The sequence below is a fragment of the Muntiacus reevesi genome, chromosome 3, assembly GCF_963930625.1.
Source record: "Muntiacus reevesi chromosome 3, mMunRee1.1, whole genome shotgun sequence".
Classification (NCBI taxonomy): domain Eukaryota; kingdom Metazoa; phylum Chordata; class Mammalia; order Artiodactyla; family Cervidae; genus Muntiacus; species Muntiacus reevesi.
The window spans coordinates 89670546-89692057 of NC_089251.1; the positions used below are offsets into that span (position 1 = coordinate 89670546).

Below are 21512 nucleotides of genomic sequence, written 5' to 3' on the forward strand. Positions count from 1 at the left end.
TTAAAAAAACTAAGATCATGGCATCCAGTCCTACCACTTCATAGCAAGTAGAAGAACAAAAAGTGGAAGCAGTGACAGACTCTATTTTCGTGGGCTCCAAAATCACTGTGGATGGTGACTGCAGCCATAAAATTGAAAGACATTTGCTCCTTGGAAGGAAAGCTGTGACAAACCTAGACAGTGTATTAAAAAGCACAGACATCACTTTGCTGACAAAAGTCTGCATAGTCAAAGCTATGATGTTTCCAATTATCATGTATGGCTGTGAGAACTGGACCATAAAGAAGGCTGAGTGCTGAAAAATTGAACTGTGGTGTTGGAGAAGACTCTTGAGAGTCCCTTGGACAGCAAGGAGATCAAACCAGTCAATCCTAAAGGAAAGCAACCCTGAATATTCATTGGAAGGACTGATGGTGAAGCTGAAGCTCCAATACTTTGGCCATCTGATTCAAAGAACCAACTCGTTGGAAAGGTCCCTAATGCTGGGAAAGACGGAAGTCAAAAGGAGAAAAGGGCGATAGAGGATGAAATGGTTAGATAGCATCACTGGACTCAATGGGCATGAAGCTGAGCAAACTCTGGGAGACAATGAATAACAGAGGAGCCTGGAGTGCCACAGAAAGAGTCAGACACAACTTAGTAACTGAACGACAGCACAACAATTGGTTGTTTTTCTCCCTTTTATTTATATCACAATGAGGTTCTACTATTCCTCAGGACTCGGAAAAGGATAACTTCATATTTAACATTAAGAATCAATTTTGATTGGTTTATCAAATCATGTTTTCATTCTCCTGGGGAATAATTGGTTAAGATAGAAGCAGGTGAAACGATTTTGGCTAACTAGATGCAAGCAATCCAGTGAATGACTTCTAGAAAAAATTCTATGGCTGCTGGATATTATCATGCCTGGATGCAATCTCTGGAATTGTACTTATTTCTGAATGATGAGATTATGATAATTTTTTGTACTTTTTTACCCTGGAAATTTAAAAACACAGATATTACTTCCAAAAACATATAAATTGAAAAACAAAACCTTGAAAAGATATTCAGTTAATTCCACCATGGAATTCACTTAATGTCAGGACAGAATTCACCTAATTTCATGAAGGAGTAATAGGAAGAAGACTCATCTTCCCACTGCACACACATATACACACAAAAGCCTGGAAAACTGTCCAAAGCATCTGATAGAGTGGTTTTAGATATTAGATAACAATCAATGCAGGGCTGTGATCCCTGAAAGAAAGAAAACAAACCAGGAAAGCATGTCTAGCAGCAGTTTCTAGGTATGATGCACAGTGGGCAAAAGGAGGGAACCCAAACAAGCATGCGAGTCTGAGATCAAAAGTCAGAGACTGTAGTCCAGGATGCCAAGGCAACTAGTATTTGCAGTGCCAATGACCATGTGGAGGGAGCTGCAAGAGGAAAACTACAAAAGGGTTCCACTGAATACCTGGCTGGAGATTAATATGTACCTGTATGAGAAGAAACTACCCAAGGCTGGGGAAAGAATTATAAGAAAGAAACAGGCAGAATAATTTGTGGAGTTCTTATACAGCCAGGCATACTTTGGGTTTCCACCAGCCAGAGTTGAAATATCTTCAGATACTTGGGGTAATAGGGTAGAATCCTTCAAAAGGCATTGTTTTAGATTTGGGATTAAATCTGACTGAGACCAAAGGTTGCTCTAGACCCAATATAAATGAAAAACAAATCTCAAAAGGATCTAAACAAGTAATGCGATTCCAGGTCAGAACAAAATCTAGCACTATTAGAAGGAGTACAACAAATAGAGTAGCAACGGCATAAAATTTTACATGTAATATACCAAGTTCCTCCATGTGGTCTGTCCACATGAGCTGGTTTAGGCTTCCTCACAGCACAAACACCTCAGGGTAGACGGACGTGCTACACAGCAGCTAAGGACATGGAGGCTGCACTGTCTTTTATGATCCAGCCACAAAAGCCACTTTTGCCACATTCTGTGGGTTATAATCAAGTCACAAGCTTGTCCAGATTCAAGAGGAGGGGAATTAGATGTTGATTATTTTTTCAATTAAATAATTTTGAATATGCATACAATACTGTGCACTTCCCTCTAACAGAATCAATTCTTAGTAATGTCAAAATTCTACAAAAAGATGTGAGAAAAGAGATCCATCCTGTGGTTTACATCTTTGAAGAATGTAATCTTCACTGCAGAACTGGGGTGACAGGTAGTATAATTTCCTTCCAACTTGAAAAACCAACTTTTAAATGTGGTGATCTAGTGACAAATTTTTTCAACTTCCATTTGTTTGAAAATGGCATATTTTACCTTTATCTTTGAAGGATATTTTTCACAAGAGAAAGAATTTTTGAGTTAATGTTAACAAACTTTTTCTTCTTCTTTCAGTATTGTAAAGATGTTCTTCTACTGCTTTCTGGATTGCATTGTTCCTAACTCTTATCATTGTTCTTTATTATGTAATGTGTATTTTTTTTTAGGCTTGTCTCTTAGCTCTTTTATTATTTATTTATTCATTCATTTATTTATATTAGTTGGAGACTAATTACTTTACAATATTGTAGTGGTTTTTGCCATACATTGACATGAATCAGCCATGGATTTACATGTGTTCCCCATCCTGAAGCCCCCTCTCACCTCCCTCCTCATCCCATCCCCCTGGGTCATCCCAGTGCACCAGCCCTGAGCACTTGTCTCATGCATCAAACCTGGACAGGCGATCTATTTCACAATTGATAATATACATGTTTCAATGCTATTCTCTCAGATCATCCCACCCTCACCTTCTCCCACAGAGTCCAAAAGTCTGTTCTATACATCTGTGTCTCTTTTTCTGTCTTGCATATAGGGTTATCGTTACCATCTTTCTAAATTCCATATATATGCATTAGTATCCTGTATTGGTGTTTTTCTTTCTGGCTTACTTCACTCTGTATAATGGGCTCCAGTTTCATCCACCTCATTAGAACCGATTCAAATGTATTCTTTTTAATGGCTGAGTAATACTCCATGATGTATATGTACCACAGCTTTCTTATCCATTCATCTGTTGATGGGCATCTAGGTTGCTTCCATGTCCTGGCTATTATAAACAGTGCTGTGATGAACATTGGGGTACATGTGTTAATGTGTATTTTCTTCTGCTTTTAAGATTTTCTCTTTTATTGCTATTTTTAGCAGTCTGACCATAATGTACCTGGGTGTGGCTATACGTTTATCTTGCTAAAAAATCTGCTAAGTTCTTTAAATCAGTGAGTTAACACTTTTTTTTAATTAAACCTGGAAAAGATTTCAGCTACAGTCATTCCACCTTTTCCTTTATATTATTGACTATATTCTGTTTTCTAAAGGACCTGTCCACTATTTTCAACAATTGTATCATCAATGGGTCTATTTCTATTTTTCATTTTTTCCTATTATGGGTCATATTTTCCTACATATTTGTTTGTCATATTTTAGGGTTTAAAATTTTTTAATGTTTATCTTATTTTTTGGTTGCACTGGGTCTTCATTGCTGCTCACGGACTTTCTATACTTGCAGAGTGGGGGCTAATCTCCAGTTGCAGTGAGGGGGCTTCTCATTCCAGTGGCTTCTCTTGTGCACAGGCTCTAGGCACACAGGCTTCAGTAGTTGCAGCATGCAGGCTCAGTAGTTGCAGCCTGCTGGTTCTAGGGCACATGGGCTTCATTAGTGGTGGTTTACAGACTTAGTTGCTCAGTGGAATGTAAAATCTTCCTGGACCAGGAATCGAACCTGTGTTTTCTGCATTGGCAGGTGGATTCTTATCCACTGTATCACCAGGGAAGTCCCAAATTTCAGTTTTTTGATGTGAAACTGTAGATGCTAGATGGTGCGAATCTGAAAACTTTTTCATGTTCTTCTTCCTTCAAAGACTCTTGAATGTTTTGGCAGGCAGTTATTTTACTGGCGGATTACCTTTACCTTGTCGAGTCTTGTTATTAGGCTTTATTAGGGTGGATCAAGATTAGCTCTTACTCCAGAGCTTGAGAAGCATTCTTAATGCCTAATTTCCAAGGGTATTACTGAAGGTACAGTATGTTAAGGTGGTCTTTCCGCTCGGTTGGTCAGAATTCCAGTGCTTCCCAGCACTCTGTGACATCTGGCATTCCTACTCAGCTCATAGCTCCTTAGTGTCCTTAGTGGCGATTCTCTACTAAGCCTCCCAGAGTTTTACACCACACCTGGCAACTTAGTTTTTGATCAAGGGATCTCCAATGCAGATTTCTAGAGCTATTTCTCTAAACAACTCCTTGCTCTATGGTACCCTGGTCCATAAACCTAAGCTAAGCTGTCTCAGCAGTCCTATATGCCAATCTCTGGGCATTCTCCTATGTAAAACACAGATTTTTATAGGGGTTCTACTTTTCTGTGCTGTGTCTGGATAGTGCCCTTAGACAGAAAACAAGAGCAAATCTCAAGGTTACCTTGTGCATTTCCTCTTTGAAGGATCATAGTCGTGTGCTGTCTGCTGTCTAATACATGAAAAAGGTTTCTTCACACAGTTAATCCAGTTTTAGAACTGTTTGGCAAAAGGGTGACTTTAATAGCTGCTACTCTGTGATGCTGGAACTGGAAGTCTTATTTAATTAATTAAAAATAGCATAGCCTTAATTTCCAGCCATTAAAAGTCAACTAAGAGGCGGAATTCCCTGGCAGTCCAGTGGTCATGACTCCACGCTCCCACTGCAGGGGACCCAGGTACAATACCTGGTTGGAGAACTAAGATCCTGCTGTTGCGTGGTGCATTAAAAAAAAAAAAAAGTCCACCAAAGGAAGCCACTAAGCAGTAGAAAAATAAAAAGGTGAGGCAGAAGTATTAGTACACTTATGTCATTTTTCACTATTTTAATTTTTCTAGAAACAGAAGTTTCTAGAAGTCATATCATTTTAGTTCATTTTCATTTCTCACCGATGGCACAGGGAACACTGCAGCACTTTTCATCCCTTCCTTTCTCTGCTAACCAAAGCCTGATTTCATGTTTAATTCCAAGTAGATGATTCATGATAAATGAACTATGTCAGGAATGATGCTTCTCTTTCACTCTGCCAGATTACTCAATCCCCCAGCCTCCCTGAGAGCTGGAGGTGACCATACAACTATATGTATTTTTTGCATTTAATGAATAATTTATTTATTTATGAAACTAGATTAGAATCTGGACTGTGATAAATCTACTAATTACACATGGAAATAAGACTCATTCACTTCTTCAATATTATACAACTATATTTTGATCAACAAGACATACAGGAAAGTTTGTTAGGGGTTTACTGAAAAGATTTTAATTTTTTAAATAAAAAAGACTAGGTGATCTTGGCACCTTTTTCGTCCATTGAATGTGAGTCCTTTCTGACTATAATATATATGAGGAGAAAAATTCTATATTCATAAGTATGACAGAGGAGAGGAAACAAAAGAGCCTGGGTCCTTGATGACATCACTGAGCAACTAAACTAGTACAGCAACCCACTGCCTCTGAGAAAATTAAAACCTATTTAACTACTCTGTCTAAGGTTTTCTCTTTCTACCTGTCATAGAAAGCATTTCTGACTGATAAATGCATACACCACTTGTTCTTTAGACTAAGAAGAGCTTGAATATAAGATGAAAAAATAATTTTAAATTACAAGATAAAAAGCAAATGGTTGAGAACTGCATTCTTTTGAAGTCTATGAACTAATCAGGTTTCCTTTGATGTGTATGAAATACATGTCTGCCTTGTATTCCCCTTTAGACTTCCATGTGGCCAGGGGTCTTTTTCTATATGTAGGCCTAGGCACTTTTGGGTGTTCAAATTAGCTTGCTGACAGACTCTTACTTTTAGACCTACAAATTATTTTTTTCACTTAGATATTCTTTGACTCACAACCCCACAGACCTAAAACTTTTTTCCTGCAGAAGTAAGTAGGCAGGTAAAACAAATAAAGAGATGGTTTACTGTCTTACGTTCACATTCTCTGACATCCAAGTTGAACTGCTGTAATGCTCCCAAGGTGAGCTGCCTTACTTCAGCTTCCAGCAAAAGCTGCATCAGAGATGTGGCTAAATGCTTGCAAGCTGACATACATGCTGTCTGGGCGACCTTGCCCTGAAATACAAAAAAGCAAATCTTAAGGTTGATGGATTAAAATGAAATTCCAACAAAAATTAAAATCATTTACTTTTCAATTGGGAATTTCTTTCAAGGTTTTCTCCATCATGATAATCCTTCCTTTCAAATAATTTTGAAATTAATAGCACCTGATGGCAAACATCTTAAATATTAGCTCCATTACCATTAGTCATGTCACTATAATACTCAGCTAAAATTCATAAAGCCCAGCTCTTCATTCACAACGTGTTTTTTCCCCTAAATCAATAACAGAGAAACAATACTCAAAATCTTAATTAAACTGAGAAGGAATGTTTCCAGAGAGGATAAATTTCCGCAATCCGTTCAAAACTACTGTAGTTCTTAAAAAGCAAATGAAAACAATTTCTTAACTTATCTGGAAACCAAAGTGTTTACTACTTTATGATTTAACACATATAAAATGGAAAGAATGGTTTAAAACAAAAAAGTTTTCTGAAAAAATTAACAAAAGAGTAAATTTTCTCAAAAAAGAAGCACTGAAGTTTATGAGCACACACTCTAAGCTAATTTTTAAAACACTGATATTAAAATTAGTTATTTGCTATTTCTTTAAAAGATTCATTTTTACACTAGTGAATTATATTTCAGTCCCATGTCTGTTATACATATCCATTCCTTCCCCAGATGTATATTCATTTTATTTCTGCTATTTATCATTTGCTCTGAAAAACCTAGTAAGTTTTTAAAAGTCTGACTCCTCATATTACTCAGTGGAGCCTTCTTTTTTGAAATAATGAAGTATTTCAGTCATACAGAAAAATATATATAATTTTATGACAAGCACACATATCCACTAAACATCAGAAATATAGTCAACACCCCTATATGGCCTCCTTAAATCATTTTCTTCCCTCTCCCCAGAGGTGACCATTTCTTGTGTTAAGTATACTATTTGTATTATAAAAATACTATATGACAAGTATATAATAAGAAACAACATCTTATTTTATGTATTTGGAACTTTCTATTATTACACAGGATATCCTTCTACAACTTGTTCTTTTGGTTCAATGTTATGAATGTGAATTTTTTTTTAAATGAAATACATGTGGTTGTAGTTTATTCCTTTAATTTTTCCACAGTATTCTATTTTAGGACCATACCATAATTCATTTGTCCATTCTTCTGTTGTTGATGGTTTATGTTTTTTTTTTCTTTTGCTATTATACCAGATTCTGACTATAGTTTTCTCATATATATATATATATATATATATATTTTTTTTTTTTTTCCTACATGTTTCTCTGGGCCAAGGCCTTCTACATAAGTTGTTGCTGTTGTCTAGCCGCTAAGTTATTTCTGACTCTTTTGCGACCTCGTGGACTACAGCCCTCCAGACTTCTCTGTCCATAGGATTTCCCAGGCAAGAATACTAGAGTGGGTTGCCATTTCCTTCTCCAGGGGATCTTCAGAACCCAGAGATTGAACCCCTTTCTACTGCATTGGCAGGCAGATTCCTTACCGCTGAGCCACCAGGGAAGCCCCTTCTACAAAAGTAGCAGGCTTTAAATTGAACAAATAGAACAAACAATACCACCGTGAAGTTTTAAATTTGCATGCCTTTTTATATACTTTGAATAATTCCTTTAAGGTTATTTCTTGAATCTACTAGAATGAGAGTGATTCATAATGTACATGTGTATATATGAAGAGGAACACGGGTAGAAGCCAAATTTCCAAATACCTAACTATAAATAGCTCTGCCTACGGGGTATGTTCTGATTTACAATGTTCCTAGATATTTCTGAGTGTCACTTAGTTGCATAATCACCAGCATGAGTACTGTAACAATTTTTTCCACAATTAAATAAGAGATATTTTATGATTTGTAAGTCCGGCTTCTACCTTTGAGAAAGTAAAAAAAAAAAAAAAACAGAAATTTTCTAAATTTTATTTGATTAAAAATTATTTTATAGAATAAAAGATAACTAATAAACAGTGACATTACACATTCTAAAAATGTTCTTCCTCTAGATGGTTCTGTTTGTACGTTCTGAAGACCCACACTCTGTAGGTGATTTAAGACAACAAATGGAAGTACTTAAGCTAGGGAACACAGACCAAGTCAGAATGAGGCAATGGAAGCATAAAGTAGCCTAAAGAGAAAAGTCACAAAAAGAAATCCACATTAAATGGCATGCTGGCAACCTAGAACAGGTGCCACCGAGAAGCCATATAATTCAACACAGTTGTTGGGCTATGTCCCATGTGAACACTCAGAGGCGGCAGGTCAAAGCTGTGAGGAGCCCAGTGGCTTTTCAACAAGGACAGCAGGAGTGCAGTGAAGAAATCAGGATAGATTAAAATGTAAGTCCAGAGATAACACTGCAAATCAGAAGGCAGAGAAAAGGGAAAGACACTCTGTCTTAGGCAGCTGACAGCTTACGTTACTTCACTTAATTCTCCCAATCACTCCAAGAATTTGGCATTATTCCTTTCTTGTAGATGAATAAACCTCACTTCTCTGTAAGGTTAAGAAATTTAGACAAACTAATACAGCTATTTATTAACTTCTACCCAATCCTAAATCTGTATCTTTCCAGTAAATCATCACCTAAAAAGCAACAGTAAATCTTACACTGTCTTATACTGAAACAGTTGGGCAGAAACAGGTTCAGATAATAACAGGGTTGACAGGTTATTCAAGACATAAAAACTAGGTCCAAACAGGTAGGACAGTAGTAGCTCAGGAGCCAACTCTTCAAATACTGAGTATCTGCTGGGGCATGCTTTTTAACTTAAAGTTCAAAATAATTATCTAGGCCAAGACAGATATTTAAAGGTCCTAACAAACTGAACAAGAAGATGTTGTAAAAATTAAAGAGCTAAAAGTCCAATTAAGCTGGAGGATGAGAAGATAATATTTGAAAAGCTTATTTCGAGCAGTCAAAACAGATTGCCAAAGAGAAGCAAAACTGATCTAATAAAATTAAAATAAGATAGCTCACAATCAGAAAGATAAAGGTTTGAATTTTTATGTCCATCACTGATTAGAAGTGTAATTTAGGACAAGTTAGTTGATACTTTAAATGCACTATTTATCTAAAAATATTAAACAGCTTATCAACTTTAGCATTAACATGAAACAAATCTATCAGTTTATATCAATAGAGCCAACAGCACTTATACTTCACCATATGCTATATACTACCTTAACATACTGAATTACTTAACTGTCCTCCAATCACTTTCCACCATATTGCCTCCCACTCAAGCTAATTCCTTATTTCCAAACATAGTGATAATTGCAGAAATGTATATTTTCATTGTTAAACAAATTTCTAATTATAGAAAGCATTTTGGAGCTTTGCTAATTCACAGTCTGCTATTCATTCCCCCATTCCCCTTTTTACTTCTGATTTCCATTACTACCCACAGTATCCATAGATTTCCTAAGAAAGGATAAACAGAAACTCAGGCAATAATAATCAAAGCATTAAGCAATAAAAATTGGTGCTGTCACCCTCTTTATTAAGTAATCTGCTTATGAAGTAGATTCTTTCTAGGAATGAACTGCCAAACTCTAGGACAGGATAAAAATCTGGAACATAAGAAAACTTAATCTGACCAAAACTGCCTTTGGATACCCTCAAGAACAGTTTCAAATCAGTGATAATCAAAACTAGGTTATGTCTTATGAAGCTATGATAGTCTTAGTATACAGAGACTACCCATGAATAGAAATAGAATGCTAGAGAAGATGAAAAATGACCTAAGCATTATCATCATATTTTGAATATATGAGGAACCTGGGATGCAGGAGATTTGAGTCACACAGCCATAAAAAGCTCTATAGGCAACATCATACTGCCTCTTAATGCAGCTACAATATTTCCATATTCCAAGACAGTCAATAAATATCAACTAAATGAACTGAAAGTCAATTATCAAAGGACTTAAATAGTTCATACTACTTCTCAATTCAGTTAAAATACCTTTAAAAAAAGAAGTTTTGGGAAACCAAGAAGAGTACATTGGTGAAAATTCATATTGTTAATTCAAAGTCAGGCTTGTTCCCAGAGGAATCGGGTGGAGAGGGAGGTGGGAGGGGGGAGCGGTACGGGGAATATGTGTAACTCTATGGCTGATTCATGTCAATGTATGACAAAACCCACTGAAATGTTGTGAAGTAATTAGCCTCCAACTAATAAAATAAAATTAAAAAAAAAAAAAAAACCTCAATGTTCAAAAAACTAAAAAAAAAACAAAACAAAGTCAGGCTTGTTACCATACTGAGGACCATTGCTGGGCATAAGTCAAGATCTGTGATAAAGCGTTTTTTATTTTCACCATGGAGCTCTTTAGTAACCAAATCAACCCACTTACTTCAAAAATATATGCAGATTTACATCATATAATTTGAATTATTCCATCTACCTCCTATTCTCTATTTACAGTCTCACTTGTACCATAAAACTTTGCACTAAATGTTTTACTGCAGTGTCATTTCATGCATCTACATTTCCTTGAAATTTATGTGATTTGCAAGGAAAGAAACCATGGTATTTAAAATTTTGGTATATCTAAATGAAGCAGTAGTTCTAGACTGCAAAGTAGGTACACACTGCCATCCAACTTCATGCTTTGGGGCTATCTCATGCTCTTCTACAAAATGGGAGATACCATACACTGTTTCATACATAGATATAACTAAACACAACTAAGAAAAATGTATAGGAATCTCACAAATTTCAGAGAAATACAGAAAGCTTAGTATTCATAACTTTCAATTACGACGTACTTCAAATATACAACACTAAGTGCTATGTCATAGTAGTAAATAGTAAATATGAGTGAGTAGAGGTGAACAGTTTAGAGAAAGCATCATTACCCACAGTATCACCACAAACCCTACCACCATCACCAGAGCAGCTGCTTCCATATATTGAGCACTAACTACATGCCAAGTGTTTTGAAAATATTTTCTCATATAATTCTCACAAGAACCCCATGAGGTATTTAACCCTCTCTTTATAGATAAGGGTAGAGAAGTTAAGCCATATGAAAACACCTTGTAAGTTGTGGACCAAAGATATGAATTCAGCCTTGTCAGACTCCAAAGGCTCTTATCATTTGATTTTGCCTCCCAGTAAAAGTCCTTGTGATACTTGCTATACTGTCTTTCTGTAGTTTTGAGACTGTGGGTAAGGGAATAAAGAGGACAAGAAGAAAACTTTTTTCCCTCCCTTCTCCATCTAAGAAAGCATTCAAAGAACACCGGATTCACAGAGGTTTAGAATGAACCCCAAGCACAGTTCTCTGTCAACCTACTGGGATCAGATCTGAGCTCCGATCATCAAGAATCTTAACTACATGACTTTAAGTGGTCAAAACCAAATGTCTCTTTCTGTGGATAATCTTTTTTTTTTTTAATTTTATTTTATTAGTTGGAGGCCAATTACTTCACAACATTTCAGTGGGTTTTGTCATACATTGACACGAATCAGCCATAGAGTTACACATATTCCCCATCCCGATCCCCCCTCCCACCTCCCTCTCCACCCGACTCCTCTGGGTCCTCCCAGTGCACCAGGTCTGAGCACTCGTCTCATGCATCTCACCTGGGCTAGTGATCTGTTTCACCATAGATAATATACATGCTGTTCTTTCGAAACATCCCACCCTCCCCTTCTCCCACAGAGTTCAAAAGTCTGTTCTGTACTTCTGTGTCTCTTTTTCTGTTTTGCATATAGGGTTATCATTACCATCTTTCTAAATTACATATATATGTGTTAGTATGCTGCAATGTTCTTTATCTTTCTGGCTTACTTCACTCTGTATAATGGGCTCCAGTTTCGTCCATCTCATTAGAACTGATTCAAATGCATTCTTTTTAATGGCTGAGTAATATTCCATGGTGTATATGTACCACAGCTTCCTTATCCATTCATCTGCTGATGGGCATCTAGGCTGCTTCCATGTTCTGGCTATTATAAACAGTGCTGGGATGAACATTGGGGTGCACGTGTCTCTTTCAGATCTGGTTTCCTCGGTGTGTATGCCCAGAAGTGGTATTGCTGGGTCATATGGCAGTTCTATTTCCAGTTTTTTAAGAAATCTCCACACTGTTTTCCATAGTGGCTGTACTAGTTTGCATTCCCACCAACAGTGTAAGAGGGTTCCCTTTTCTCCACACCCTCTCCAGCATTTATTGCTTGTAGACTTTTGGATAGCAGCCATCCTGACTGGCGTGTAATGGTACCTCATTGTGGTTTTGATTTGCATTTCTCTAATAATGAGTAATGTTCAGCATCTTTTCATGTGTTTGTTAGCCATCTGTATGTCTTCTTTGGAAAAATGTCTATTTAGTTCTTTGGCCCATTTTTTGATTGGGTCATTTATTTTTCTGGAATTGAGCTTCAGGAGTTGCTCGTATATTTTTGAGATTAATCCTTTGCCTGTTTCTTCATTTGCTATTATTTTCTCCCAATCTGAGGGCTGTCTTTTCACCTTATTTATAGTTTCCTTTGTAGTGCAGAAGCTTTTAAGTTTCATTAGGTCCCATTTGTTTATTTTTGCTTTTATTTCCAATATTCTGGGAGGTGGGTCATAGAGGACCCTGCTGAGATTTATGTCGGAGAGTGTTTTGCCTATGTTCTCCTCTAGGAGTTTTATAGTTTCTGGTCTTACATTTAGATCTTTAATCCATTTTGAGTTTATTTTTGTGTATGGTGTTAGAAAGTGATCTAGTTTCATTCTTTTACAAGTGGTTGACCAGTTTTCCCAGCACCACTTGTTAAAGAGGTTGTCTTTTTTCCATTGTATATCCTTGCCTCCTTTGTCGAAGATAAGGTGTCCATAGGTTCGTGGACTTATCTCTGGGCTTTCTATTCTGTTCCATTGATCTATATTTCTGTCTTTGTGCCAGTACCATACTGTCTTGATGACTGTGGCTTTGTAGTAGAGTCTGAAGTCAGGCAGGTTGACTCCTCCAGTTCCATTCTTCTTTCTCAAGATTACTTTGGCTATTCGAGGTCTTTTGTTTTTCCATACAAATTGTGAAATTATTTGTTCTAGTTCTGTGAAAAATACCGTTGGTAGCTTGATAGGGATTGCATTGAATCTATAGATTGCTTTGGGTAGAATAGCCATTTTGACAATATTGATTCCTCCAATCCATGAACACGGTATGTTTCTCCATCTGTTTGTGTCCTCTTTTATTTCTTTCATCAGTGTTTTATAGTTTCCTATGTATAGGTCTTTTGTTTCTTTAGGTAGATATACTCCTAACATAGTCTTGGAAGTTTTGGCCACAGCAATCAGAGCAGAAAAAGAAGTAAAAGAAATCCAGATAGGAAAAGAAGAAGTGAAACTCTCGCTGTTTGCAGATGACATGATCCTCTACATAGAAAACCCTAAAGACTCTTCCAGAAAATTACTAGAGCTAATCAATGAATATAGTAAAGTTGCAGGATATAAAATTAACACACAGAAATCCCTTGCATTCCTATATACTAACAATGAAAAAACAGAAAGAGAAATTAAGGAATCAATACCATTCACCATTGCAACAAAAACAATAAAATACTTAGGAGTATATCTGTGGATAATCTTAAGTTTCAAAGTAAGGAATGCTTAAAGAAGGCGAGGAACTATTCTGTGAAAGTGCTGTCTTTTCAAACCAACTTTCTTCTCTGCTCTCTGAGTAACACTCCATTGCTTACGGTATGATGTGTCAAATTTTATCTTTCTCTAGTTATTTAATGAGTTATTTCACCATGAAAGAGAAAGATTCAGACACAGAAACTGTTCAAGCAAGGCAAGTAAGGACTACTCAGAGAGAAGTAAACCCACCCTATACACTGTTCATTCTTTCTGTGTACCAAACCTCTAATTCCTTAGCCTTCTGCCCTGACCACGACTGTAGACGGTCTCCTCTGGCTGTCCTTTCTTCACTGAACAAGGAAGCTGTCTTGTTTCCTTTCCCTCAGTATCCCATAGACATGGGTATGGCCGCTTCATTCCCAGAGCACTACACTTCCTATTTACTTAGAATGGATATTCTACAAGCCACATTCAGAGAGCAGAGATCTGGATCGTCCCACGTGTTCCTGTTATCTGATACCCATGTTTTGAACTTTGTTTCCTATGTGCTGCAGAAACCCGATGGCAAAGTCTTTACATCTAAAACATCTTAAAAATCACATATCCTGCCCAAGTAGCTTTTTGCACAATGGTATCCATGTCTTAGGAAGGATTATAGTCCTATTTAAAGAGCATTCTCAAATTCAATTAGAGAATCTATATAAATATCCATTAATCAAAATATTCACAAAGTCCTATTTAAGATAAACAAATATTCCCTAACAACTAAAGAAAATGAAGCCCAAGGGTGATAGTTAAAATATCCTAGGCAAGGTAGGTGGTGTTATTTGATGACATTAGTAGAGTCTACAATGAGATGGTGAACCTCCAGTAAATCAAAAATAAGAAAAACACAACAGAAAGTAAATAAGGGGAAATAATCCCTAATCAATTTCTCATGAAAAAATTAATAAATTCAAATGAAAAAGCAGAGTCAAAAGAAAACTAGGATGTAGATGGAAGGAGGTGTCAGAAGAGGGATGTAATGGATGCCATAAACCTGGTTCACTCTTATTCTCAGTCATTTTTCAAGAAAGACAAGAAACTATTTAAAAACACTTTTTGCTATCCATGGTTTTACTGAGGTATGATCACAAACAGTACATATGGAGATCTTAAGAATAAACAGCTTGGTGACCTTTGTTATTCAGTCACTCAGTAGTGTCTGACTCTGCAACCCCATAGACTGCAGCACACCAAGCTTCCCTGTCCATCCCCAATGCCTAGAGCTTGCTCAAACTCATGCCCATCGAGGACGACCATTTCATCCTCTGTGGTCCCCTTCTCTTCCAGTCTTCAATCTTTCCCAGCATCAGGGTCTTTTCCAATGAGTCAGTACTTTGCATCAGATGGCCAAAGTATTGGAGCTTCAGCTTCATCATCAGTCCTTCCAATAAATATTCAAGATTGATTTCTTTTCAGTTCAGTCACTCAGTCGTGTTTGACTCTTTGAGACTCCATGAACCGCAGCACGCCAGGTCTCCCTGTCCATCACCAACTTCTGGAGTTTACCCAAACTCATGTCCATTGAGTCAGTGATGCCATCCAACCTTCTAATCCTCTGTCATCCCCTTCTCCTCCTGCCCTTAGTCTTTCCCAGCATCAGGGTCTTTTCCAATGAGTCAGCTCTTCGCATCAGGTGGCCAAAGTATTGGAGTTTCAGCTTCAACATCAGTCCTTCCAATGAACACCCAGGACTGATCTCCTTTAGGATGGACTGGTTGGATCTCCTTGCAGTCCAAGGGCCTCTCAGGAGTCTTCTCCAACACCATAGTTCAAAAGCATCAATTCTGCACTCAGTTTTCTTTACAGTCCAACTCTCACATCCATACATGACTACTGGAAAAACCATAGCCTTGACTAGACGGACCTTTGCTGACAAAGCAATGTCTCTGTTTTTTAATATGCTGTCTAGGTTGGTCATAACTTTCCTTTCAGGGAATAAATGTCTTTTAATTTCATGGCTGCAATCACCATCTGCAGTGATTTTAGAGTCCCCCAAAATAAAGTCAGCCACTGTTTCCCCATCTATTTGTCATGAAGTGATGAGACTGGATGCCATGATCTTAGTTTTCTGAAAGTTGAGCTTAAGGCCAACTTTTTCACTCTCCTCTTTCATTTTCATCAAGAGGCTTTTTAGTTCTTCACTTTCTGCAAGGGTGGTATCCTCTGCATATATGAGGTTATTGATATTTCTTCCGGCAATCTTGATTCCAGCTTGTGCTTCTTCCAGCCCAGTGTTTCTCATGATGTACTCTGTATATAAGTTAAATAATCAGGGTGACAATAAACAGTCTTGATGTACTCCTTTTCCTATTTGGAACCAGTCTGTTGTTCCATGTCCAATTCTAACTGTTGCTTCCTGACATGCATACAGGTTTCTCAAGAGGTGGGTCAGGTGGTCTACTATCCCCATCTCTTTCAGAATTTTCCACAGTTTATTGTAATTCACACAGTCAAAGGCTTTGGCATAGTCAATAAAGCAGAAATAGATGTTTTTCTGGAATTCTCTCACTTTTTCGGTGATCCAGCAGATGTTGGCAATTTGATTTCCTTTAAGATTGACTGATTTGATCTCTTTGCAGTCCAAGGGACTCTCAAGAGTCTTCTCCAACACCACAGTTCAAAAGCATCAATTCTTCGATGCTCAGTCTTCTTTATGGTACAAGTCTTACATCCATACATGACTACTGGAAAAATCATAGCTGTGACTATATGGAACTTTGTCAGCAAAGTAATGTCTCTGCTTTTTAATACTCTGTCTAGGTTTGTCATAGCTTTCCTTCCAAGCATCTTGGTAATTTCATGGCTGCAGTCAACTTCTGAAGTGATTTTGGTGCCCAAGGAAATAAAGTCTGTCACTGTTTCCATTGATGACCTTTACGTGTAAAACCCTCTAAAACTGACATCCAGATCAAGATGTGAAATATTTCCATAAATCGTGAAAGTTCTTCATGCCCCTTTAAAATCAGTAGATCCACTGACACCATGAGGTAACTTTGCTAAAACCCACTGATATGTTTTGTCTGTTTCTTAAACTTCATACATTAAAAAAAAAAACAAACCTACAGGTATGAATAAATCACAATTTGTTTATTCATTTTTCCTATTGATATCAATTTGGTTTATTTCTATGTAGGCGCTATTATGAATTGTCTTTTAAAATATTGCTATGATTTATGTCAAGGAGTGTTCTTTTTTTCAAGATTTATTTACTTATTTATACTTGGCTGTACTTAGTCTTCATGGCTATGCACGCGCTTTCTCTAGTTGTGAGGACAACTCTTTGTTGCAGTGCTTGGGCTTCTCGTTGCAGTGGCTTCTCTTACTGTGGAGCACAGGCTCCAGGGCACACAGGCTTTAGCAGTTGTGAAATAAGGGCTCAGTTGTTGTGGCCTGTGGGCTTTAGAGCACTGGTTCAGTTCTTGTGGCACACAGGATTAGTTGCTCCGTGGCATGTGGGATCTTCCCAGAGCAGGGATCGAACCTGTGTCCCCTGCATTGGCAGGTGGATTCTTAACCACTGGACCACCAGGGAAGCCCCATGAATAGTCTTTCAAGTGGAACTATTTGTTTTCCTTGGAAAAATACCTAGGAGTGAAACTGCTGGATCATAGTTTGTTAGTAGTATGCTTAATTTTATTAGAAACTGTCAAAGTTCTTCAGAGTGATTATATTATTTCATTCTCCTACCAGCTATGTATTGAGAGTTGTTCTGTATCTTCTTTGATACTTGGTATTATAAGTCTTTTTAATTCCTGCTATCTTACCAGCATATAGTGGTATCTTATTGCAGTTTCAATCTATTGAAAGTGAGTAATTCTATTAAAAGCATATATTCATAGGCCTATTGGGCAAGTGTATATCCTCTTTTGTAAAGTACCAGTTAAGTTTATTGTCCACATTGGGGGGTGGCTGAAACTGTGAACTAACATTTCCTTAGAGATTTGTACAAGGTCTTTGTATTTTCTGGATGACTGATTTGTTACAAGTACTGAAAATATTCTCACATGTTCTTTGGCTTGCCTTTTTGCTTTCTTAATGGTGTTTTTTTTTATTTTTATTTTTTTGATGATCAGAAATGTATGATTTTGATAAAGTATTAATTTTCTTTTTATGGCTAATACCCTTTATGACTTGTCTAATAAATCTTTTCTTAAGTCAAAGTCTTGAAGATATTCTCATACATTTTTTAGACAATTTACTATGTTAGCTTTCACATTTAGCTGTATAATCCATCTTCATTTATAGTGTGGGGTAGATGTTAGCGGGCTTCCCTGGCGGTTCAGAGGGTAAAGCGTCTGCCTGCAATGCGGGAGACCTGGGTTTGATCCCTGGGTTGGGAAGATCCCCTGGAGAAGGAAATGGCAACTCACTCAGTATTCTTGCCTGGAGAACCCCAAGGACAGAGGAGCCTGGTAGGTTACAGCCCATGGGGTTGCAAAGAGTCGGACAGGACTGAGCAAATCCACTGTCACTTTCAATTTCAGATGTTAGTATTAATTTTCTTGTCAATTCAAATACTGGATTGCTTGAACATATCTATTGAGATATCTTTCTCCCACTGGATAGGCACCTTTGTTGAAAATCAAGTGACCACTACATGTAGGTCTATTTTGAGACTCCCTATTCAGGTTCATTGATCTTTTTGTCTATCTTTATGCCAATACTTCACTGTCTTTAACAACCCAAACTTTAGAGTAGATATAGAAATCAGGCAGCATAAAGTTCTCCAAACATTCTTCTTCTTTTTCATGATAGTCTTCATTTTATTTTAGGTCCTTTCAATTTTCATATAAATCTTGAAATCAGGTTGTTAACATCTATACTCAATTTCCTCTAGATTGGTATAGTTAGTATGATTTTACATGAACATAAGAAATATTAATTTATTATATATAATGGATGGCTTAGAGCATTAAGGCTTAATTCTCACTCAGAAGCCTAGAGAAGAACTGCCACAGATTAGTAATGGGAGAACTGACATTTTAACAATATTGCATCCATAAACATAGTATACACTTCCACTTAGTTAGATTTTTAATTTTGCTAAAAATGTTTTGCAGTTTTGAGTATGTAAGTTTTGTACATATTTTGCCTATTACAAAGTACTTCCAGTTTTTTGATGCTATATAATTATATTGATTTTTAATGTCAGATTCTAATTATTTCATTATTAGTACCTAGAAATAGAATTATTTTGCAGAGTGACTTTGTTATCTATGATCTTACTAAACTATTAGTTCTGATATCTTTTTTTGCAGATCTCTTACGATTTTCTATATAGACAACAGTGGGTATTTTGTTGTTGTTGTTATTGCTGTTGCTTTTACACAATGCAAATCTTCTTTGATTTTATGATTTGATTTTTTTCACTTTGTGTACTGTGTATTTGGTAATGCAGAAATTTTAATTTTTTATGTAGTCCAATTTGTGAGTCTTTTTCTTGTGGTTTCCTTATTTTTCAATAAATATATTGTAAGAATAAAAAGATAGTGTGATCTTTTTAAAAAAAAGTTTAATTTCTCCCTGTTTTAAGTAATAGGCTTTTTATTTCTTTTACTTACCATATTGCACTTACTAGTTCTGACGGGATACTAAATTGAAATGGTAAGAGCAAACATACCTTGCCTTGTTCAAATCTTGCATTTTTCAGTCTTTTGCCATTAAGTAAAATATTAGCAGTAAGTTTTTCATAGATACCCTTTTTCAGATTAGATAAGACTAGATTAGTCTACTGAAAGTCTCTTTTTCATGAAAAGGTGTTCAATTAAATGCTTCCTCTGCATTTATTGAGATGATCACATGAACACACATACACACACACTGAATGAGCTTATTTCTAATAAAGAAATTTAATTTGTATTTAAAAATCTTTCACAAAGAAACTCCAATCCTTGATTATTTCCCTAGTAAATTCTATCAAATATTTGTTGAAGAAATTAAATCAATTCTAAACAAAATATTTCACAAAATAGATGGGGGAAATATTTATAAACTTATTTATGAAATCAACATTACTCAGACAGAAAAATCAAAGGCAAAGACAAAATAAGAATAGAAAACTATAGAACAGTATCTCACATAAACATACACAAAATTTAATATAATTATAACAAATCAAGTCCAGTCTTATATTAAAAAAAAGAGATGATGCACTATAGCTATATAAATGTATCTGTTACTGATTTCCAATTTATTTCAGTTGCAGATGGCAAAATAGTCACATGATTTTATTGAGACTTTTGAATTTATTGAGACTTGTTTTATGGTCCAGAATATGCTCTTGTGTAGTGAATGTTCTGTCTACACTGGAACTATAAGTGCCAATTAAGTCAAATTATTTGATACTGCTGTTCAGGTCTTCAATATCCTTACTGATATTCTGTTTACTTGTTTTATCAGTTCCTGAAGGAGTGTTGCTGCTACTGCTGCTGCTGAGTCGCTTTCGTCATGTCTGACTCTGTACAACCCCATAGACGGCAGCCCACCAGGCTCCCCCGTCCCTGGGATTCTCCAGGCAAGAACACTGGAGTGGGTTGCCATTTCCTTCCCCAGTACATGAAAGTGAAAAGTGAAAGTGAAGTCGCTCAGTTGGGTTCGACTCCCAGTGACCCCATGGACTGCAGCCTACCAGGCTCCTCTGTCCATGGGATTTTCCAGGCAAGAGTACTGGAGTGGGTGCCTGTTAACTAGCTGCAATTGTTAATTTGTTTATCTTTGCAGTCCTCAGTTTCTTTTTCGTTCGTGAATTTTAAATTTTGTTCATACATTGCTGAATGTAGCCATGGTTAAGACTGCAATATATCCTTGATAAATTGGTCATTTTATCAATATAAAATATCAATCTTTATCCCTAGAATGCTCCTTCTTCTGAGATTACTTTACCTGACAGTAATACAGAAACTCAACTTAATTATGATTAGTATTTACATGGTGTATCTTAATTCTTTCCTGTTAACCTATCTGTGTTTTTATAATGCAGTTGAATAACTCCAGTTATCCAAAATAATCATTCTCTGTCATTTATTCAGAGTATTGGTAAAATATAAATAGCAGAATTGGTTGGATTTAATTTGATTTACTTAGATCTTAGCTTTCTTTTCATCTAACTTCTTATTTTCCAATTTTTTTGCCTTCTTTTGAATTATCTGAATATTTTTATGAATCTATTTAACTATTTTTGGCTTATTAGCTACAGCGCCTTGTTTTATATATGTAGTGTTATATCAGGCTTTATAAATATGCATCTTCAATGTTTCACAGTCTTTCTTCTTTGTGAATTTCTTTAAAGAGTGCTGACTTTAGTTGCAGCAAACAGTTGCATTTCTTTTCTTTCACTTTGAGATCTGGAGGTTTGCTGGCATACACACTTACGTAGGGATCAGAAATCACCTTTTCTCCAGTTACCTTGCTGTGTGTGTGTGTGCTCAGTCATGTCTTCTCTTTGTGACCCCCTGGACTTGTAGCCCCGCCAGCCTCCTCTGTCCATGAATTTTCCAGGCAAGAATACTTGAGTGGGTTGCCATTCCCTTCTCCAGGGGATCTTCCCAACCCAGGGATTGAACCTGTGTCTTCTGTGTCTCCTGCATTGGCAGGTAGATTCTTTACCACTGAGTCACCTGGGGAGCCCCTCCCGAACATTGCTCTGGTGCTAATGGTGAGATGAGGTCTCAGGTTTTCAGTGCTTAAGACAAGCTGTGGTTAAACTTTAGAGTCTCTACTCTTCCGGCAGTTCTACTGAATGCTTCAGGAGTTC

General features: G+C 36.6%; 1 protein-coding gene across 2 annotated transcripts in view; it reads right to left on the reverse strand.

Annotated features, from left to right (window-relative positions):
* The window catches only part of EXOC6B (exocyst complex component 6B), a 669652-nt gene that overhangs the window by 184512 nt on the left and 463628 nt on the right, over positions 1 to 21512 (reverse strand). For both annotated transcript variants that reach the window (XM_065929532.1, XM_065929531.1), the window contains exon 19: positions 5983 to 6124. In XM_065929532.1, the coding sequence (XP_065785604.1) occupies positions 5983 to 6124 (142 nt within the window). The remainder of the gene's footprint in view (positions 1 to 5982; positions 6125 to 21512) is intronic.